This window comes from Quercus lobata, chromosome 12 (assembly GCF_001633185.2).
Source record: "Quercus lobata isolate SW786 chromosome 12, ValleyOak3.0 Primary Assembly, whole genome shotgun sequence".
In the NCBI taxonomy this organism is placed as follows: domain Eukaryota; kingdom Viridiplantae; phylum Streptophyta; class Magnoliopsida; order Fagales; family Fagaceae; genus Quercus; species Quercus lobata.
In genome coordinates this window covers 16,870,435-16,893,866 of record NC_044915.1, presented here as the reverse complement: position 1 = coordinate 16,893,866, position 23,432 = coordinate 16,870,435, and the positions used below count along the sequence as shown (strand labels likewise).

Sequence of the window (23,432 nt, the reverse complement as noted above, 5' to 3'; positions counted from 1 at the left end):
GGTGTAACTCTTGTAAAGTTACACTAGGAGTAACGTGAACCCATCTCACATATATATATATATATATATATATATTGAACAGTCCCGAGAGAGCTAAACCGAATCTAAATAAAGCACTCTCATCATTCTCTCACAATCCACACACTCTCATTGTGCTCTCACAATAATTGGATTGTTATTATACATAAAGGGCAATGAAGGTCTAAAAGATAATAATTCCTAAGTTGATTTCGACCCCTCATTATTTATCACATTCACAGAGATTCCAAACTCTCCTACCAACCCTACACTACCTCATTATCACTAGAGACAAAGGCCCACTTTTTTTGTTTTTTGTTGTTGATTTTTTGTTTTTGTTTTTGGGCTTATCTTTCATTTTGCCCAAATTGCCCACACTCATTCTCCAAAATTCCAATTCCATCCCAAACAAATCTAGTGCTTGTACCTACAGATAACAGCTTGCTTTCTTTCTTTGTAATTTGTATGGAAAGAAAAAACAGAGCGAAGCCAACTCTACCACCTCTCAAAATCTCAACCCCTTTTATATTTAAGGTATCAATATATTATATATATTCAGATATTCTCATTCAATCAAACAAACGCAGCACTATTTTCTGCTCTCTCTGAATCCCGAATCTCCATTTCTTAACAAAATGTTTCCGAAATTCGTGTCGAGAGTTGCTTCGTAAAACAGTTTCCATTTGGTTTCCAATAAGAATATGCTTCCTCCATTGTTTACGTCTTGCTGCTAGCTTGTTATTGCTATAGCTGTGTTCGTTGATGGTCATCTATATATAACCAAAAACAAAAACAAACAAACAAACAAACTTTGCGTTTCGTTTCGTTTCGTGTGCTCAGACTCGTAGCGTTATAGCGAGATTTCCGAAATTCACTTCGGTAATGCATTTTCTATGAACGAATTATTATGTATTTATTTAGTTATTTGTTGTTTTTTATGTATTTGATTTCTTTGAATTCGTACTCCGTTTGGCAACTTAGAAAAAGAAAACGAGATTCGAATTTTGAAATTCCGCGTCTCAGGTTTTCTAAGTTATAGGAAACCTATCAAAGAAGACTATAGTATTAGTTAAGAAACTAGTTTTCGTTTTTCTTTTTCTCGGCAGCCAAACAGAGCAGGAACGAAAAACTTCTCTGCAGTTCAAATTTTCAATTTGAGCATAATATTTAGCTTACTGGTATATTGTTCGGAATAATATATACTATATTCATAGCTGTGAAGATTTTAATTTAATTAATTAAATTTTTTTTTTTCTTAATGAGTATGGTTTGTGAATCTGAAATAGCTGACTATGTGATAGTAGAACTTGATTAATTTGGATTTGTTTGATATGGGCTTGGTCAAATTCGGCGGTTTTTACGAGATAATGGTAAACATGTTCACGGAATTAGATTAAGCTGACTAGTCAATATGCTAATTTGATTAGCAATCACAGCTCTAATGATTGATGGCTTATCATAAATTTAGGAATTGGTGGCTTTACATAAACTTTGTGTAAGACATGATAAGTTTGACTGATAAACCGATAAGCTGTTCAGTTGAATAAGAACAGTACTGAGGTTTGTTTAAATTAATTGTTTGGGAGAAAGGAAATTTAAACACGCTATCCTTTTCAGCTGGATTTAGTTGGACTCATATCATGATTGATACGGCAATTACATGCCCAATTTATGGCTTTATGAAAGGTTTTCAGTATTCAAATAATACGGAAAAGTGGCGGGTTTTGTATCGAGTTGGGATTGGGAGTTGAGAAGTCTAGTGTTGCAGCTAGCTAAGATTAATTTTCAGGGGCTGGATTCTCATGTTTATTCTTTTCTTCCAAAGAATAGTTTATAATTTTTTTTTTGGATAAAAAAGGTCAGATGTAAGTTCTTTACTATCTAGGAATTGGGTTTTATGTAAGGTGTTCAATGTTGTTAATTGTGCTTGTCTGGCTCTATAAGAAAGTGGAGTTGTAGATTTTCAATCTGTCTGAAATGCTATGTTGCGTGGACTTACGTACACGTGAGGATTTGGTGTATGTCTGGTTCTTCGACTTGTCTAACCTCCAATTGTTAGGACATACGGGAGTTTGTTTATCTGTAAAATGGACTAGTTATCTTGTTCTATCGCATGAGATAATTGACATTTTGCCCAAGATGAATTCTTCACTTTAGGAGCATTTTAAGTTTGGAATTCTAGTAAACCAAGTAGTATTTATATCTTCATTTGTCAGGTATTCCATTTAGGTACATGTCTCAAAGTGAACATGTAGTTGTGTCTGATAGATTTACTTCATTTTAAAGGCTCTATGTAATAGCATACATGTATGTACTAATCAATTTTACTTCTTTGCAAAATAAAAGATATTGCCTATTATTCATTAGGGAAAAAAAAAGGTATGGCTCTGTCATGTGTCTGACAGATTTACTTAATTTTAAGGCTTCCATGTAAAATAGCATACATGTATGTACTAATTGATTTTACTTCTTTTCAATACAAAAGATATTGGCCTATTAGTCATTAGGAAAAAAAGAAGAAGAGATATTGTGCTGTTTAATCTGTGAAATGAGGAGACCACATTTTGCCCTCAAGCACAAAATGTTATTCAATCGTAGCTGTCAGGTTTTGTGTATGACTGTCTGGCACTATATTTTATACCTCTGACATGGTAAAAGGTCTACAACAGCACTGAAGTAGTCATATATTTCGAATCTTTTAATAATTTTATTCCTGAGAGCTGAATTTTAGGCCAGTAGAAACGTGGTGGTTCTACGAGAAGTTTTATGGCAACATAATACACAAATTATATCTGTTATCGTTTTCTTTTCTCATTATCTTTTAATGCTGGAACAGCTCCCGGTATCATTGTAACCAGGAAATGCAAACTTCTGTTGTATATGTTTCTGTGGACTTCTAGACGTCTTCTCACATTGGTATATATAACTTTATTTGTAGTGAAAGATGGTTGCCTTCGGGAAGAAGTTGAAGGAAAGACAAATTCTAGAATGGCAAGGGTATGTTGAAATGTATATATATAATTTTTTGCATTGCTTAGAATTTAATTCATTCTGATTTCTTCAAGAAAGCTTTCTCTTAAAAATTAGAAAAGAGAAAATGTATACAATGAATTTTGGATACATCATTATGCTATCTACTTATGAATAAGTCATGGTGATAAGATAGTAAATTGTTCGTCTTGTCTAATGGCCGTTGTAACTCAAATGAGTTGATTTTTTGTCAATCTATTGCAATCAATTTAAAGCTTGTAGATTTTTAAGGGAGGCATGTAAACCTATTGATAGCAAAATGAGAAAAAGGCATGAATACAACGGTTTCAACCAAGATACTAACCCCAAGGTCACACAACAGATCTACATGTCCACAGCATGCCCTCGGCCCTCACTTACTCCTGACAACTACTTACATACATTTTCCAATAGAAACCTTATCTCATTACTGATTGATAAACTCTCAATTGTTCTGTTGATCTGTTCCCTCCAGGAGTGGTTTCCTTTTTGGGCCATCTTAAAATATATGGGAGTTTTAAACAGTGAAATTATTTATCCATTTGACTTCCTATATTATCCTTACATTTGAATCCACCACCCTTAAAATTTGAATCATCCTTTCTTCAAACAAAAATGCTTCTTCTTGGCCCACCTAAGGGCATTTTTAGAAGATTTTTATGTTTACATGCCATTTGCAATCACCCTGTCTATTTTGGGATGGAGGGAATATATGAAAGTGGCCGAAACAATTTCTTGATCCTTACATTACCTCTGAAAGTGGCAGGTGGCAGCAACCTATCCCACAGTATTTAACCAGACCTTGATCTGAAGCTGCAAACACAGCTTTGTGTAGTCCATTGCCTGACTCCAGTTGTAAATTGCTGCACAAAAAATCATTCATTCCAAAATTTAGTTGCTCTCCACAAAAGACACAAAACCTGCTGAAATGATACCTTCAAAATTAAAAGCTTTTAGGGGGTGCAATCTTTCTGTAGAAATAGCTAATAATATTTTGACAAAAAGCCTGTTTTGCTAAATATGATACCTTGTATGTGACTTCCTTAAAGATTCTTATCAATCTTTTTGTTTGAAGGCAACCAAAACAAAGAAGTTGCACTGACATACATATTTCTCCAACTTAGTGTAGGCACACCTATAAACAATACACTAATACAAAGTTGAGATTTCCAACCTGTTGCTAAATATTAAATTGGACAACATATTCATTTCATTGTAATTAGGATCCTACTGTCGATACTCATATTTATTATTTCTTTCAGATATTACATCAACTATAAACTGATGAAGAAAAAAGTAAAACAATATGCTCAACAAATTGAAGTTGGGACACAAGATCGCCGGCATGTTCTCAAGGATTTCTCAAGAATGTTGGATAATCAGGTATGTTGTGTGCATGTTTTTATCTGTGTCTTGTCTATATCTCTGTCATTCACAATTTGGTTATTGAATCACACATGCATTGTGTCAAACGGAGTGCACATTGAAGTTTCAACATATCATATATACTGAAAATGTTTATAGGTTCATTAACTCTAGATGAATTCTTGGCAGATGGGTTTGTGGATCATGCATCCACCTTGTCATTATGCTTGATTAAGCAATCCATTGAGCTGTTGAACATTGATTAGCATGAGCATTTTTTATAGTTAATTTGTAGTAGGTTTTCTAATGGAATCAACTTCTTAAAATGAACCTCATTACCTTTTTGGGAGTGATGTTGGAAGATCTGTCAGTCTTTAAGATAAGTGAGGAAACATGTGATGTTCTGGTAATTAAAATGGAAGTTCTGTCATGCCTCTTAGACATGCAATGAACTGTGTGATGTCCATAAGAAGCTACCCTTACATAGGATCAAACTTGAGAAATGTATTTTTTAATGGTTGTGTTTCACTTTTGTATCTTTCTTACTGTCTTGGTGACAATGCAAGATATGTTCAAACTATGGAAGTGCTGTAAGTTGCAGAGGCTCTTGTGCTGATGTATACCTACATATCTGTACATATACATGTATAAATTCACGAGTTTGTGTGTCTGTCATTGTATTGCTTGCCTAATATATATTGCCAAGAGCCTTGTACCTCAATTGGTTGGCACCTCTTGGTGTGTGTTCATGACATCTAGGGTTCAAATCCCCCCTCCCCCCTTGAAACTATTGAATTAAAAAAATAAATTGAAGCAGGAACTTCTTGCATGTGCAGCCATCATGGATGTTTTAACTTCTGTTGTTCTTTACTTGAGGTTGACCTTGAAAGGTTTCTACTTAATTTCTTCTTAATATTTCAGATTGAGAAGATTGTCCTTTTTCTGTTGGAGCAACAAGGGCTACTTGCAAGCAGGCTAGCTAAACTTGATGAACAGCATAATGCCCTTCAGCAACAGCCCGAAATATCCCAAATATGTGAATTACGACAAGCTTATAGAGCAGTGGGACAAGATCTTTTAAAGCTTCTCTTTTTTGTTGAGGTAAATGCTATTGGTCTGCGTAAGATACTGAAGAAGTTTGATAAACGCTTTGGTTATAGATTCACTAATGACTATGTCAAGACTCGTGCAAATCATCCGTACTCCCAGTTGCAGCAAGTGTTTAAGCATGTGGTAATGTGTTGATGTTCTTTTCCTATTTCCTCTTTTTATTTTTTGGCTAACCTTCCTATTTGAACATTTAAACACTTCAAAAATACTTCTAAAAACTTTTTTTCCCTGGATGAATGGAACTTGCAGGGAATAGGGGCTGTCGTGGGAGCCATATCACGTAATCTTCATGAACTTCAGGACCGTCAGGGAAGCTACTTATCAATATATGATCAGTCCGCTCTTCCCCTCGAGGTTCTGTTACGTATACTCAATGCAACCTGTTCAAGTTTTCATGGTTTTTTTTCTGTCTCAATGTGTATATATATATATCACTGAATGAGTTGTAGTTATATATTTTTGGTTGGAAAGCAGCCATAAGACTGGTGATTTAATATGGTATTTACTAGTTTTCATCTACAGGATCCTGTCATTGATTCAATAAAAGCAGCTGTGGACAGGTTAACCCACTCAACAAATTTCCTCAACTTTTTGGCACAACATGCACTCATTATGCAGGAAGAGTTCCCTACTCCTGTTGAGGAACAAGTTGATGATCAGAACTACCATTTTTTGTCACTTCTTTTGAACTTAGTGAACACATTTCTTTATATGGTCAATACATATATTGTTGTCCCTACAGCAGATGACTACTCCTTGAGCCTTGGAGCTGCAGCAACAGTTTGTGGTATTGTAATTGGGGCAATGGCTGTTGCGCAGGTGTTTTCCTCAGTCTATTTTAGTGCATGGTCAAATAAAACATACTTCAGACCTCTTGTATTTAGCAGTGTAGTTCTTTTTGTGGGAAACATCTTGTACGCATTGGCTTATGATTTTAATTCAATAGCAGTTCTCCTAATCGGACGTCTTTTCTGTGGGTAAGTAGTCTTGCTTTTCCTCTGGACTCATTACTTGGTAGGAATAACTTCAAGCATGTGATATTTGTGCATTTTATTGAGAGACTATGTGGATCTGCACATGCTTTGCATGAGGAGTGCAACATTCTAGTAAGGGAATAGCATTCTTATTTACTTTATTGCAATACGAAAGATCAAATTTAAATATTATAACTCAGCATAACTGCAAAAAATTAATTTATATACATATGCACGCGTGCATGCATGCACACACACAGAGAGGAGACATTCAAATATTTTTATCAGTTATTTTCAAATTAGATTAGGTTGTATATTTGCGCAGGCGTACACACACACGTGCATATATTTCAAGGAGAATTTTAATTGGTGTCAGGTCTTGAAGCCTGCACTGAACTCAGTACCCAAATTATGGGTTTTAGAAAAAGCATGATGGGGCCTAATTCTTTCAAATTAAGAAGGCAGCATGAAGCTGGTCAGATAGTGAGTGAAAATTCTCATTTCACCAAACTGTTTAGCTATACTCAGGCTTTTATTTGGTATTAAAATACAAGCAATAAGATTGGTTTCTGCCCTGTTATTGAGGCCACCATATTATTTTATTGTCTGGTCAGAGAAAAAAAAAACTAGAAAACCATTTATTGGTTCTAGAATTGACAAGAAACTCATTTTTGTACACTGCAGTGCAGCATTAGATCTTAAATTATGATTAGAGGACTCAGATTGAACTGAAAACTAGAAATAGTGTAAGGTGGTAAGATTTATAGATTATGATTATAGCTTAAATTTTGGTTAGATGACTCTTATTTATACCTCATGATATGTGTTGACATAGTCACTCTTCTCAAATTGCAGACTGGGTTCCGCTAGAGCTGTTAACCGGAGGTATATCAGTGATTGTGTACCACAAAAAATCCGCATGCAGGCATCAGCAGGTTTTGTTAGTGCTAGTGCTCTTGGAATGGCTTGTGGTCCAGCTCTAGCTGGTTTGCTTCAAACTAATTTTAAGATCTACAAGCTTACATTCAATCAGGAAACTTTGCCTGGCTGGGTTATGGCTGTTGCTTGGCTTTTGTACTTAATTTGGTTGTGGATCTCATTTAAAGAACCTTCTCGTGAAATTGAGGAGAATCATATACCACAGGAATCTAATGCTGGTATGTTGATTTAGATGGTAATGCTTTTTGGTTGATATCTTGCACATGTGATTCTGTCTGTGTTAGATCATTTGGAGGCTGTAAATTGAACTATTGAAGCATTAAACCTTTAATGTGAACATAGTTATCTAATATTTACTCTTAAAATTGTTTTGTTATTCTATAAACTTCAAAAATTTAAATTACTAACCACACCGTCAATCTGTCATTCATACTGGTGGTTTACATGATCATTTATTACGTGTTAATAAAAAATAAAATAAATAAATAAAATCTCTTTTGACAATAACGTTCTCTCTTCAATATGCTTACTTCTGATGGTGGATCTTGAATGACAATGGTGGTAGAGAATGATGCACTTGAGAATGGACTTAAACAGCCATTGCTTGCTAGTTCTTCAGAAGACAAGCAACAAGATGAAGGTGGCGAGCAAGAATGTGATGAAAGCAAAGAAGCTTCTAAGGACCCTTGCCAACCAGCAACTTCAATTCGATCAGCGTATAGACTACTTACACCCTCCGTAAAGGTATGTGATTGACTCAGAATTTTATATGAGTTTTGTAAAATTGATAATTATATCTTTAATGTCATCATTGACATCAAAAATTAGTTTAGCATAATGACATAACATGGTTTTGTTGTTCTGTCCATATATATATATATATATATATATATATATAATGCAAGGAGCACCAAAATTATTTCTGAATTTAATTTTTTAATTTTGAACTAGTTTTCTTTTTTAAATTTGAATTTGGAATTTGATCTTTTTTGTGATTTGTACTTTTATGGGATTTAGTTGGGGTATGATTAGAACTTTCAATATTAATGTAATCTTGGCACCTACATTTGATGGTTGTCTAGACCCATGGATCCTCATCACTTGGTTAAGTAAGGTGAATCAATTCTTTGATCAGGTTTATTTATCATATATTGTTGTGAAAAATCGTGAAATAATCTGTTTACACAAGGTTAAAGAAGAGAGAAAAAAAAATATGACACAAGGAATTTACGTGATTCGGCAATATGCCTACGTCCACAGGAGGCAACAAAATAAATTTTTACTATAACTTTGGAGATTACAACAATGGCTTGAAGATACTCTCACACAAACCCAAACCCTATACACCCTTGGTTCTCTCACAAATAAATAGAGAACACCCTATTGTATTTAGACAAGAGTTGCAGAATACTTTAACTTCCTATCTCTGGTGCACACACACAGAAGAAGTTCTTTCCTTTTTCTGCTATCTCACGTAGAGGCACACTTACTTCTTCTCTCATACCCACCATCTATTTATAGCTAGATGTTCAACCGAAATACCAATAGTTTCAGCACATGAGACTTGGTCAAAGAAAATTGCAAGCATTTATTGCCAAAGAGTCATCCATTTCGGCTATAAGAAGAAAGCATGAATTTGGTTTGCATGTCAGGTGTTGTTCCTTGCCTTTTTGACAATTCATGAAGACATCATTAAATGCAAGCTTGTTGTATTTCTTCATGCATGATATTTGGTTGAATATCATCCAAACTTTCTGACATAGGCATGCAAGCCATTTAATGGCTTGTTGGCTAATGTCAAGCCACTAAGTTTGACAATTCAAGCCATTCCAACAAATCTCCACATTGGCTTGAATTGTATCAAACTTCACAAACTAAACTCTTCAATTGCCTCCACCTTAGCCCTTATGGGCTATCACAAGCCACAAACACTGATCAAGTCCAAGCAGTGCTTGAACTTGTTTGTAGGAACCGGCTTCGTCAACATATCAACTGCATTCTCTGAAGTGTCAAACTTCTCAAAAACAATTTCTCTTGTGACAATCAACTCCCTTATCTTGTGGAATCTCACATCAATATGCTTTGTCCTAGCATGATAAACCTGATGCTTTGCCAAGTAAATGGCACTTTGACTATCACGATGCAACTAAACTCCTCCTTGGTTCAAACCAAGCTTTTTGACTAGCCCTTTCAACCACAGTGCTTCCTTTGTAGCTTCAGCTACCGCCATGTACTTAGCTTCTGTAGTAGACATGGCTACTAGGGATTGTAGTGTGGATCTCCAACAAATAGGCCCTCCTGACAGTGTGACCACATAACCTATTGTAGACCTTTTGTCATCTATATTGCCCGCATAGTCTGAATCCACATATCCTACCACTGAATTATCCCCATGTTGCCTTGCACACAAGATCCCATATCCTGCGATTCCATTCAGGTATTTGAATATCCACTTCACTGCATTCCAGGGCTCTCTACCTGGGTTTGCCATGTACTTACTGACAGTACTCACTGCATGAGCCAAATCCAGCCTAGTACAAACCATCGCATACATTAAACACCCAACTGCACTTGCATATGGAACCTTTGACATGTCTTCAATTTCTTTTTCATTCTTTGGGCATTGACTACTAGATAATTTGAAGTGATTCGCCAATGGGGTGCTCACGGGCTTAGCATCTTGCATGTTGAATTTTTCAAGAACTTTTCTGATATAGTTCTTCTGAGATAACCACAACTTTCTTGACTCCCCATCCCTACGAATCTCCATACCCAAAATTTTCTTAGCAGTACCCAAGTCTTTCATGTCAAACTCTTTGCGCAACAAAGCTTTTAACCTGTCAGCCTCACATGTGCTCTTAGCAGCAATTAACATGTCGTCAACATACAGTTACAAGAAAATATAAGAACCATCATCAAGCATCTTAACATATACACAGCAATCATACTCACAATGGGTATAACCAATCTAAATCATATAGGAATCAAATCTCTTGTACCATTGTCTGGGAGATTGTTTAAGCCCAAAGAGTGACTTCTTCAATCTGCAGACAAGATTTCTGTACCTGGTTTCTTGAACCCCTCTGGTTATTCCATGAAGATTTCTTCCTTCAAATTCCCATAAAGGAATGCCGTCTTCACATCCAGTTGTTCCAATTCCAAATCCTGATGTGCTACCAAGGCCAGCACTACCTTGATAGAAGTATGCCTGACCACAGCCTCATTGTAGTCAATCCCATGTCTTTGTGAATATATCCCTTTGCTACCAATCGTGCTTTGAACCGTTCTCCTTCCTTTTCTGAAACTACTTCCTACTTTCTGAACACCCACTTGCAACCTATTGGCTTATTTCCCTTTGGAAGTTCTGACAACTCCTAAGTCTTCTTCTTATTCAAGGACTCCATCTCCTCCACCATAGCTTCCATCCACTTGTCCCTTTTAGAGCTATCAATTGCTTCTTGAAAAGTGGAAGGATCCTCGCTACTGATTACTAAGCAATAAGAAGCAAGATCCTCGAAACCGTACCTGACCGGTGGTCTTATGTTGCATTTAGGCCGTTTTGATATCATATTGTGATCTTCTTGATCACTATTGTAAGGTTCCTTTTCTAGCTGAGACTTCACTTCATCTAGCTCCACCTACACCACTGATCTATTGCTGTCACTACTGCTTCCCTTTTCCTGAGACTTTTCTTCCCTTCTGAAAGCTTTTATCATGGACTTTTCGTCAAACACCACATCCCTACTAATCACCACCTTTTGTGCCACTGGATCCCAAAGCTTGTACCCTTTTACTCCTTTCTCGAACTCGAGAAAAATACACTTCTTGGATTTTGAATCAAGCTTTGACCTTTCTTCGATGGGAATATGAACATAGGCTGGACACCCGAATATCCTCATCAATGAGTAATCAACTTCTTCCCTATCCATACCTCTTTAGCAACTTTCCCATCAAGCGTAGCTCTAGGCGATCGGTTGAGAATGTAACAAGCCATGTTCACTGCTTCAGCCTAGAAGACTTTAGGTAGCCCAGCATTCAGTCTTATGCATCTAGCTATCTAACCAATTGTCCGGTTAAGTCTCTCAGCCATCCCATTTTGTTAAGGTGTTCTTCGTACCGTAAAGTTCCTTTTGATACCATGCTCTTCACAAAACTTCAAGAACTCTCCATTCTTGTACTTAGTGCCATTATCAGATCTTAGACACTTAATCTTCCTTCCAGTCTGGTTTTCCACTTCGGCTTTCCACTTCTTGAACTTTGCAAATGCCTCGGACTTGTTCTTCAAGAAGTAAACCCAAACCTTTCTAGAATAATCATTGATGAAACTCATAAAATACCGAGCTCCACCTTTAGAGACCACTTTCACTAGCCCCCAGGTATCAGAGTGTACATAATCCAATATACCTTCTGTCTTGTGCATGGCTGTTTTGAATCGCATCCTAGATTGCTTTTCCATGACACAATATCTGTAGAAATCTAACTTACATGACTTAGCTCCAGCCAACAGATTTCTTTTCTGCAATTCCCTCATACTACGCTCACTCATATGCCCTAGTCGCATATGCCACAAGAGTGTATCATCTTGCTCAGATTCAGTCACCACAGCAGCTCCACCTACAATGGTGTTGCTGAATAGCTTGTAGATATTACCTTCTATTTTCTGCCCCTTCATCACAACCATAGCACCCTTTGATACCTTCATTAACCCATTCTCAGACTTATAGCAATAGCCATTAGAGTCTAGGGTTCCCAATGAAATTAAATTCTTTTTCACCTCTGGAACATGTCGTACCTCTCCTAATTTCCTCACCACGTTATCGAACATTTTTATCTTAATTGTTCCTATTCCAACAACTTTGCAAGTAGCATCGTTGCCCATTAGAATAGAACCACAATTAACCGACTTATAAGTGTCGAACCAATCTCTGTGAGGAGTCATGTGGAAAGAACATGCTAAATCTAGAATCCAAGAATCGATTAGCCGGTTGGCATTGGATGAAACAGAAAGCATATCTCCATCTAAATCTGAATTTGCTGCCACAATGTTTGCAGATCTTGATGACCCTTCCTTGTCTTTGTCCTTGCCTCTTTTCCACTCTGGACAGTCTCGCTTAATATGCCCTTTCTTTGGCATTTGTAGCACTTTCCTGTCTTGCTTTTGGATTTTGATCTACTACGTCCCTTGGCAGAACTGTGATCCCTGTCTTTCTTCCTTCCACAATCTTGATTACCCTTTACCATAAGCCTTTCACCAGAACTTTCACCCGAATTTTGCTTCTGTTGGTAGTGATCCAAGAGGGCTCCTGAGATCTCTTCAAATTCCAGAGTCTCTTTCCCCCAAAGTAGGGTTGTAACCAAATGTTCATAGGAAGCTGGGAAGGAGGATAGAAGCATCATCGCCTTGTTTTCATCATCGAATTTTATATCAATCCACAACAAGTCACTGATAATTTCATTGAACGTGTGGATGTGTTAAGCCAAATCCACACCCTCTACCATCTTAAGCTTGTACAGTTTTCGTTTAAGATTAAGTTTATTTGTGAGGGACTTGGACATATATCAGCTCTCCAACCTTAACCATATAGCCGCAATAGACACGTCATCCATGACATCATACATAAGCTTGTTTGCCAGACATAGTCAAATTGTACTAATTGCCTTCATATCGAATTCTTCCCATTCGTCATCTGTCATCGTCTCTGGTTTCTTTGCTTTCCCATACAAAGCCTTCACCAAACCTTGTTGTACCAATAGATCTTTCACCCTTCTTTGCCATAACCTAAAGTTACCAGTTCCGTCAAACTTAACTACATCTATCTTAGCAATAGAAGCGTTGATCTCCATTGAATAAATCAACCTAGAGCTCTGATACCAGTTGTGAAAAATCATGAAATAATCTGTTTATACAAGGTTAAAGAAGAGAGAGAAGAAAAATATGACACAAGGAATTTATGTGGTTCGGTAATATGCCTACGTTTATAGAAGGTAGCAGAATAAATTTTCACTATAACTTTGGATATTACAACAATGGCTTGAAGACACTCTCACACAAAGCCAAATCCCAAATACACCCTTAGTTCTCTCACAAATAAATAGAGAACACCCTATTGTATTTAGACAAGAGTTGCAGAATACTTTTAATTTCCTATCTCTGGTGCACACACACAGAAGAAGTTCTTTCCTTTTTCTGCTATCTCACGTAGAGGCCCACTTACTTCTTCTCTCATACCCACCATCTATTTATAACTAGATATTCAGCCGAAATACCAATAGTTTCAGCACATGAGACTTACTTGGTCAAAGAAAATGGCAAGCATTTATTGCCAAAGAGTCATCCATTTCAGCTACAAGAAGAAAGCATTAATTTGGTTTGCATGTCAGGTGTTGTTCCTTGCCTTTTTGACAATTCATGAAGACAACATTTAATGCAAGCTTCTTGTATTTCTTCATGCATGATATTTGGTAGAATATCATCCAAACTTTCTGTCATAGGCATGCAAGCCATTTAATGGCTTGTTGGCTAATGTCAAGCCTCTAAGTTTGACAATTCAAGCCATTCCAACATATATAAAAAAGGCTAGGTTTGTCAAGATGAAACTAATAGGTGAGCTAGGGACTATTGGAAGGATATTGAAAACCTTGGGTTTAAGAAGGACAAGCCTCCCATAACCAATTGGGAAGAAGTGAAAGAAAAACTCAAGAGAGAAATATATTACTTCATCCTATCAAAAAAAAAGAGATTTGTCCAATATTATCATGGTAACTTTTTCGATCAAAGAAACAATCTAAGTTAGTGAGATAGACCCGCTACTGGTTATGTGGCACAATTTGAAGAAGATGAGATGAGTGCTCAAAACACTTTCTAGTCCTAAGTTCATCCCAGTAACATTGGAAGACATACTGAAGAAACAGTCCAAGAAAGCTCTAGGTATAAAAGCCCAACTAGGCAAAATAATGGTCTCCACCCAATAATATTGAGGCACCACAAATTTGTGATGAAAAAGTAATGAAAGTGCCACAGGTGTACAGTTAGTACCACCTAAACCATGTGTAGTAGATCCAATTCAACCTGTTGAAGAATCACGACTTGATGAGGCAAAAATTCAGCAAGAGAGCAAATATTTAGAGGATTCATATGACATGAAAGTTGAGTTTGATGCCAACAATACTAATCAACCCTCCGTGAGCGATGAAGTAGAGAAGCTTGATTTGATGTTGCTTCCTATAGAACAGGAGAGGTTTGTATCATTTATTCCACCCATTGATTTTATCATTCCAGAAGCATTTAACATGGTGGAACAAAACGCTTATTTGTTCTTAATGTAGCCAGATGTGCTTCAAGAGTTATTGCAATTATCAAGTACAAAATTTCTTATCCTTGAGCACTTCAAAACCTGAGGTTGAGTTTTCTCCAACCAGGGAAGTATGATGCAAGGAGCACCAAAATTATTTCAGAATTTATTCTTCAGTTTTAAATTAGTTTTCTTTTTGAATTCGGTCTTTATTTTGATTTAGGATTTTATGGGATTTAATTGTAGCATGATTAGAACTTTCCATATTGATGTAATCCTGGAAGTCCTATTAAAATAGTGGCCTTTGTGATCATGAAGTACAATTTGAATTAGAAATTTTTTTTGATAGGTGAATGTTTTCTGGTCTGGTGTTGATGCCAAGCACCCTTAGGTGGTAATGCCTAAGGTTTTCAGGAAATTTCTAGGTGGTGAGCTTAGGATTTGTCCTGCTTTATCTACTGTTACCTTTATCTCTTTTCTTCTACCCTGTCCTGCATCATAGCACCTTCACTTTTCTTCCTTTTTTGTCGAAATTGAAAAAATAAAATAAAAAATATTTTTAAGTTTGACCTGCCAATATATGTGCTTTTTAAATTTATACTACATTGCTGATACATATTATGTTTATGGATTTATGAACTTCTTATTTTGCTTAATATCAATATTGCAAATTCACTTAGTCATTACAATGAAGCTAGAAGTCCAGATTTTACATGAAATATAATAAGAAGGTGAATAAGTATTTTTGCTTCTATATTAAAACCTGGTCTGATTTTTTCCCCGCTACATTAAAAAGGGGATTAACAGATAGTTTAGATACGTTATCCAATCAGATTGCACATTGTGCATCAGAAATTTTTGTTCCTAATTTAGCTTGTCAAGTGGAACCTCACTATTGACCTGCTGATGATTAAAATATCAAAATCCAGTCCAATTACTTCTGGTTAATGTCATGTTTTTATTAGCACAAGCCAATGGACAGACTCTAAAATCATTGAGAACCTAATCTTCTTCTCAATAGCGATTCTCTGACATTAATTTTTGGTTGGAGCTGAGTTTCTACACATTCTCTAATTGAATCTCTATGGTTCATCAGGTTCAGTTGTTGATATATTTCATGCTCAAATACGTAATGGAGATTTTACTCTCAGAATCTAGTGTCGTTACCACATACTACTTTAAGTGGTCTACAGGCACGGTGGCAATTTTTCTTGCTTCCCTTGGCCTCACAGTTCTTCCAGTAAACATTGTTGTTGGAAACTACATAAGCAACATGTTTGAAGACAGGTAATTATTAACATTAACTTAATATTTATCTGAAGTTCTGGATATGTTTTTCAGAGACTGCCAATGCATTAATTTTCATTGATCTGATTGCAGGCAAATTTTATTGGCATCTGAAATTATGGTTTTCATAGGCATACTCCTGAGTTTCCATATAATAGTTCCATATTCTGTGCCTCAGTATGTCTGCTCAGGACTCATCTTGTTTGTTTCTGCTGAAGTACTTGAAGGTGAGATATTGTTTGGTTAAATTATTTTGTTATTTGTGATAATGAATAGTATGTATGAAAGAGTATAATTGCACGTGATGAATATCCAAATTCCAATTGAAATGAAAATTTTAATCGATGCATTTTAGGACAAGTAGAGGAAGTGGTGGCTCCTCAAGAAGTGAAAAAATAAAAAATAAAAAAATAGGCTGGAGTCCAAATTGCGGGGTTATTATTATTTTGGCTTTTTAAGTTTCGATTTTGTCAATTCCATTAGCTTTATGATATTCCACTACCTTTCATGAATGAATTCAGGCTAAAATATTTTCAGTTTATAGATTAATACAAGTGTGGGCGGACTTCTTCAATTGTGATTCTTTAAAGTTAAATTTTCTCCATTTTCAAGATAAAAAAGCATCATGTCTTATTGTCTCATGTTTAGTAAATGCATCATTTCTCAGTACCTCATAATTATAAAAAAAATTTGTACATTTACCAGCTCCAAAACTCGTGGTGCATTCCCAACAACAGTTTGGTATAGACTTTAAAAATCCTGTATTGATTTGTGTGCTAAAGTACCAGAATATACTCTCTATGAATATTTGAATTTGTTGCCAAGTTCTTAGGATCCTGAAAATAAAATGTTACAACTTTCCTCAATCATTGGTCCAGGTATCAACTTGGCACTCCTCTCTCGGGTCATGTCACCCCGGCTTTCCCGTGGAACCTATAATGGTGGACTACTTTCAACAGAAGCTGGGACAATTGCACGAGTGATTGCAGATGGCACAATAACCTTGGCGGGGTACTTGAGCGAGAGTAGACTCTTGAATATCACCCTACTTCCTTCACTCTTCATTTGCATATCCTCAATTGTTGCCACCTGCTTTACCTACAACTCTCTCTATTGATTAGTAACTTTTTGATTCAATGCAATGCCCGTCCCCTTAAATCTCTATTTCTTCATTATTTTGTATCTCTTGTATCATTATTGTTGTACATTAAAAGAAAATAAGCTCATTGATTTCTTCTACAATTTGGACTTTAATAAATGACTAGTCCTCTGCTATGGAGGCCCCGAAAGTTGCAAGTCTAGAGAATTCCTATCTTTGCACACGGTTAAACTACGAAATTATAAACACCTTTGAGCTGAATTATGGAAAATTGTGAGTATTTCCTTTAAGTTTAATTGCACATTTACTCTTCAACCTTTGTCCCATATTTTAAAGGACAAAATTTGACTACAAAATTGGTTGTAACCTTAGATTACAACCTTACTCAATATCTTTTTATTGAAGGTAAATTTTGACAAATTGATCATTAAATTACATTTTCTTCTTATACTGCATGCTAGCAAAATTTCTAGAAAATTAAAGATATATCATCAATAAATTGTTTAAATTGCTATTTTTTATAATTTAAAATTATATATAAAATATAATCTTATAGATTATATGGTAAACAATATCTAATTGACACAAAATTTGACATGTATATTAAAAGCATAAAGAACATGTAATCCAACGGTTAGATTTTCGAAATATATAGTACTGTAAAATTTTGTGGTTAAACTTTATCCTATTTTAAAAATGGTGTTCATCTTTTTTTGAAATGTTTCATTTTAGTCATTATATTTTTAGGTTTGAGAGAAAAGAGAGTGAATAGTAATATTTCTTATGTAAATGTGGCCTTCTCGGGCCAGCTTGTATGAAACAAATGGTTCATCCAATTGACAATATTAGTCTTTTTTTACTTATTTTCTTCCTAAGCACCCCCCCCCCTTCTTTTTAGTTGTTTGTTTCCATCTCTTACAAATTTTATTGATTTGGGCCAAGGTTGAATTGTTCAATCCACTATTATAAGTGGACCTGGGCTGCTAGATTTTTTGGTCCTTACAATTGGCGTCATTTGTGGGAAGCAACAAGGTGTGGTGGATTTGTCCTAAGTATTTATGGCTAACGTAGGCAGGATAGGGAGGAGTCAGTTGGCTTGCAAAGGAAGAATCAATTCGTTAACTTGGAGCAAAGGAGGGATAGGGCAACGTGCCCCAAGCATTATGGTGGAGTCTTACCACACTAAGTATACTGAGCGAAGTCACTTAAAGACTAGGAGTTATGTCTCGCATGATCAGGAGACACGGAAGTTGTAACTAGAAATAGATCGCTTGTGCCGTAAGTTGAGGCGCAGGGAACGTGAAAGACGAAGCCCATCCTCCCCACCAAGTGATAGTTCCAGGGGAAGCAGGGACCGTTCATATCGTCGCAGGTCCAGAACTCCATCTAGTGAGTCCTATTCAGCCTCTTTGCGTTAAGACAAGTGGGAGAAGAGCAGTAATAAGCGTGAGAACAGGTCTTCCCACCATGGCATGGGGAATAATGCAATGAGTAAGACCTTATAGCAGATTTCTAAGTCATCCTTTGTCAAAAGGATTAACAAGGCCAAACTTCCTCATCGATTTTCTCAGTCGACGTTTGCCGTTTACAATGAAAGGACGGATCCCGTGGAGCATGTTAGCCACTTTAATCAGAAGATGGCGATTCATGCTAACAATGAAGCTCTCATATGCAAAGTGTTCCCTTCCAGTCTTGGACCTGTGGCTATGCGTTGGTTTGACGCCTTAGAGGAATTATTAGTGAGGAGAGGATGTTTTTAAATATCCTTTAGTTGCTTGGGATAAGGTATGCTTGCCAGTTGAATGTGGTGATTTGGGAATCCGAAGAGTTGGGCTGTTTAACAAGGCTTTGCTTGGGAAGTGGTTGTGGCGGTTTGGGAAAGAAAATCATAGATTATGGCGTCAGGTTATAGCAGACAAATATAGAGAGGTGAGAGGAGGTTGGTGCACTAGAGGGGTAAGAGGTGCTCACAGGTATGGGATGTGGAGGAGTATTAAAGAAGGAACAGAGAAGTTCTTTAGCCAGATTTTGTTTAATGTGGGGGAGGGTAGCCGTGTGAGTTTTTGGCATGACCCATGGTGTGGGCCTACTCCTTTGAAGGCACTATTCCCTTCCATGTATGATTGCTCTGTTTCTAAAGAAGTATGGGTCTCTGACTTGGTTGTATCAAATTCAGAAGGAGGTAGGATTTGGAATTTATTGTTTCGTCATGGTCCTCAGGATTGGCAGGCAACCACTGTCTACTCATTCTTTGAGTTTATTTATTCCTCTATGCCAAGGGGTGAGGGGGATGATCAACTAGTCTGGAGATTGACTATATTTGGTGTTTTTGATGTGCGCTCTTTTTATAAGCTACTATCTAGTCCTACAACTAATGCCTTTCCTTGGGAATGTATATGGTGTACTAAGGTGCCTAAATGGGTGTCTTTCTTCTTATGGACAACAGCTAATGATGGGATACTCACTATTGACAACCTTATTAAGAAATGTCAATTTTTGGTTAATAGGTGTTGCTTGTGTTGTTGTGTTGTTGTAATGGGGAATCAGTGGACCACCTTCTTCTTCACTGTAAGTTCTCTCATGCCTTATGGTGTGAAGTTTTTGCAGTGTTTGGGATTCAATGGGTAATGCCAAGGTCAGTGAAATCTTTTTTCTTTATTTGGAGAATCTGGTTTGGAAAGCATCTTTCAATCATTTGGAACATGGTCCCGGCATGTTTAATGTGGTTAGTCTGGCAAGAACATAATGCTCGCATTTTTGAAGACAAGGCGAGAACTTTGGAACATCTAAAATGTTTACTTTTTCGTACTCTGTTTCTTTGGGCTCATATTTGGGGGTGTACAAATTGTACTGCTGTAGTTGATTTTTTAGTTTTTATTTCTTTTAGCTCTTGATCTTCTTGTATTTGTTTCATTGTTCAAAGTGTTCACCATCATGAACATGATGTTCAATTTTTTTTTAATAAAAGTCTTATTACCTATCAAAAAAACAAAGAGGAATTATTAGTGGGGTCTTTTGAGGAGCTAACGAGGGCATTAGGGGCAAGATTCATAACATGCAGCAGGGTCTCCAAGCCAGTAGACTCTCTACTATCTATGGCGATGAGGGAAGGAGAGACCCTTAAGACTTACTTTGACAGACATTGGGAAACATATAATGATATTGATGGAAACTTTGAGGATGTGGTCGTGACGACCTTCAAGGTTGGGCTCCCTACCAAGCACGAATTGAGGAAGTCGTTGACAATGAAGTTTGCCTTGAACATGCGCCAACTTATGAATCCTATAGATAAGTATAAACGGATAGAGGAGGACAAAATACAGGGAAAAGGAAAGGCTAAAATGTTCCCAAAGAGGAGGGATCCTCGGGGAGGAGGATACTAGGGTAATTGCCCCCGAAGGGAGTTTCCTGATCAAACGTCATCCGCGGGAGCTCAGTTGGTCAACTCATTGTTTAAAGAGCCAGTGTATCAAATACTGGAAAAAATTAAAAATGAATCTTATTTTAAGTGGCCCAATAAGATGGTCGGGGACTCATCTAGGAGAAACTAAAGCTTTTATTGCCATTACCATTAAGACAGAGGACATACTACAGAGAATTGTAGAACCCTACGAGATCACCTGAGTCAATTGGCAAGGGCAGGGAAGCTTAATTGGTTTTTACATTAGCCTACAGGACAGTTCGGACACTCAGGTACTGAGTTTCACAGGGATAACGCTCCTTAGCCAACATTGGATAAGGAATAATGGGGGCTCGGCTACTAGGATTATGTCCGTGAATGGAGGTTATGACCTGGAGGCCGGTGATTAGGTTCCTAAAAGAGCTAGACTAATGCTCACCCTTACCTTGGGTTTCTCTAAGGAAGATAAGTAGGGAACTCTCCAACCACACGAAGACACTCTAGTGGTAACCATTAGGATTGGGGGATATGATGTAAAGAGGATGCTAATTGATCAGGGAAGTGGAGTAGAGATCATGTACCCTGATTTGTACAAGGGATTAAATTTGAAACCCGAGGACCTGGAAATATATGATTCACCATTGATGGGCTTTGACGGTAGAATGGTGGTCCCCCGAGGAATGATAAGATTGCCTGTACAAGCTGGGGATGAGGAGGTGCAGGTTAATTTTATTGTAGTAGAAGCATTTTCCCCCTACACAGCTATTCTGGCCAGATCTTGGCTTCACGTTATGGGTGTCGTGTCCTCAACCTTACATCTAAAGGTCAAATATCCTACTCAGGGGAGAGTGGGAGAGTTGGTGGATAACCAGACCACAGCTAGGCAATGCTTGGTGTCATCGATTACACGGCAGCCTTCAGATCCTCCTGCGGTGATTAAAGATCCATTCCTATAGCAACTAAAGGGCCCTGCAGGGGGGCAGCTGACTGGGACATCTAAAGAGTTTACTGAGGAGCTGGAGAAAGTGGTAATAGGACAGGATTAGGAGTATTATTTCCAAGTGGGATCTTAGTTGCCACCCCTAAAAAGAGCAAAGTTGGTGAAGTTTCTGGAGGCCAACTTTGATGTCTTTGCATGGAGTACTTATGATATTCCAGGGATTGACCCTGGGTTTATATGTCACCAACTGAATGTTAATCCAGAGGTTGTGCCACGTAAACAGCCTCCTCAACGATCATCCAAAGATCACGCTGAGACAGTAAGGACAGAGGTAAATAAGTTGAAGCAAGCTGGAGTTATTAAGGAGATCTTCTATCTCGAGTGGCTGGCTAACATTGTGGTGGTCAAGAAAAAAAATAGAAAGTGTTCACTAATTTGAATAAAGTTTGCCCAAAAGACCCCTTCCCCATTCCTAGAATTGACCAGTTGGTGGATGCCACAATGGGATATCCTTGGATGAGTTTCTTGGACGCCTTCCATGGTTACCATCAGATACCACTGTCACTACCTGATCAGGAGAAGACGGCATTTCATGTTCCTAATGGGAACTACCATTATCGAGTGATGCCCTTTTGGCCTCAAAAATGCAAGATCCACGTATCAGAGAATGGTGATGCGCATGTTTGAGTCACAGATTGGGAGGAATATGAAGGCGTACATTAACAACACGGTAGTAAAGAGCAAGCCGGTAGGAGAGCATTTGGCCGATTTAGGGGAGACATTCTCAGTTCTAAGAGAGCATAAGTTACGCCTAACACCTCTAAGTGTTCTTTTAGGGTCAGCTTGGGCAAATTTTTAGGCTACATGATTACTCACTGTGGGATTGAAGTCAACCCTGAGCAGATTAAGGCTATTAACAGTTTACATCCTCCTCAGAATCCCAAAGAGATGCAGAAATTGACTGGAATGGCAGCCGCCTTAAATAGGTTTATCTCTTGGTCTGCGGACAGATGTTGTCCCTTCTTCTAGCTTCTTCACAAGTGGAAGGACTTTCATTGGACAAAGGAGTGTATAACGGCTTTTGAGGATCTCAAGCAGTATTTATCAAGTCCTCCAATACTCTCCAGGCCCGAGAAGGAAGAAATGTTGTATGCATACCTAGCAGTTACGGACTATGCTGTTAGTCTCGTCTTGGTCAGAAATGAGGATGGGGTCCAGAGGCCTGTCTACTATATTAGTAAATCCTTACAGGAGACCGAGACACGTTATCTACCCTTGGAGAAGGTCATATTGGCTATAGTGCATGCCACGAGGAAGCTTCCCTATTACTTCCAGGCTCACACCGTGGTAGTGCTCACCCAGCTCCTTTTGCAAGCTTTTCTAAGGAAATCAGATTATACAGGCAGAATTGCTAAATGGGGAACCATGCTTGGAGCCTATGATGTTAAGTGTATGCCTTGGACAGCCATAAAAGGGCAAATCCTAGCAAACTTTGTGGTAGAGTTCATCGAGGGTACAATAGAGAAGGAAGAAAAAGCATTGGAGGCAATGGTCATGTCGGCCATCATTGTTCCCCCTTGGGAGGTTTATACAGATGGAGCATCTAACCGAAAGGGAGCAGGAATAGGGATTGTGCTAATTACTCCCGAGAAGCTGATAATGGAGAAATCATTACGACTGGATTTCCTAGCTTCCAACAATTACTTTGTTAGCAGGAGTAGCTATGGTCAGACAGTTAGGTAGGGATGTGGTGGAGTTGCATTCTGATTCTAGGTTGGTGGTGGGCCAGGTTAATGGAAAGTTTGAAGCTCGGGATGAGAGGATGCAAGGATACCTTGCTAAGGTACAACATGCTTGGGCTCAGTTTAAGAGTTTTGTTTTGAAACAAATCCCTAGGGGGCAAAACTCTCATGTAGATTCTTTGGCAATGTTAGCCACTTCTTTGGGGTCAAGTCTTCCTCAAGTTATTGTTGTTGAAGATATGGATAGCTCCAATCTC

The 23,432-nt window shown here is 37.5% G+C and overlaps 1 protein-coding gene across 3 annotated transcripts; it reads left to right on the top strand.

The window, feature by feature from the left end:
• The first annotated feature begins 461 nt into the window (after positions 1-461).
• On the top strand, positions 462-17,341 carry LOC115970970 (SPX domain-containing membrane protein At4g22990-like). 3 transcript variants are annotated; one of them, XM_031090612.1, is made up of 11 exons: positions 462-552; positions 2,957-3,015; positions 4,290-4,410; positions 5,314-5,625; positions 5,752-5,856; positions 6,025-6,479; positions 7,332-7,633; positions 7,972-8,159; positions 15,804-15,994; positions 16,088-16,221; positions 16,873-17,341. In XM_031090612.1, the coding sequence occupies exons 2-11, from the start codon at positions 2,963-2,965 to the stop codon at positions 17,109-17,111; spliced, it is 2,100 nt and encodes a 699-aa protein (XP_030946472.1). In that variant the 5' UTR covers positions 462-552; positions 2,957-2,962; the 3' UTR covers positions 17,112-17,341. The 3 variants fall into 3 exon arrangements, with proteins under 3 accessions (XP_030946472.1, XP_030946471.1, XP_030946473.1); XM_031090611.1 differs by lacking the exon at positions 462-552 and adding an exon at positions 559-897; XM_031090613.1 differs by lacking the exon at positions 462-552 and adding an exon at positions 559-897 and having other exon boundaries at positions 7,981-8,159; positions 16,873-17,295.
• The last annotated feature ends 6,091 nt before the right edge of the window (positions 17,342-23,432 follow it).

What these genes read in the sequence shown, in the direction of transcription:
- LOC115970970 (XM_031090612.1), top strand. Translation starts at nt 2,963, where the DNA reads ATGGTTGCCTTCGGGAAGAAGTTGAAGGAAAGACAAATTCTAGAATGG. An exon ending in AGCAAGTGTTTAAGCATGTG is followed by an intron (nt 5,626 to 5,751) that starts GTAATGTGTTGA and finishes TGGAACTTGCAG; the next exon opens with GGAATAGGGGCTGTCGTGGG. An exon ending in TACTTACACCCTCCGTAAAG is followed by an intron (nt 8,160 to 15,803) that starts GTATGTGATTGA and finishes ATGGTTCATCAG; the next exon opens with GTTCAGTTGTTGATATATTT.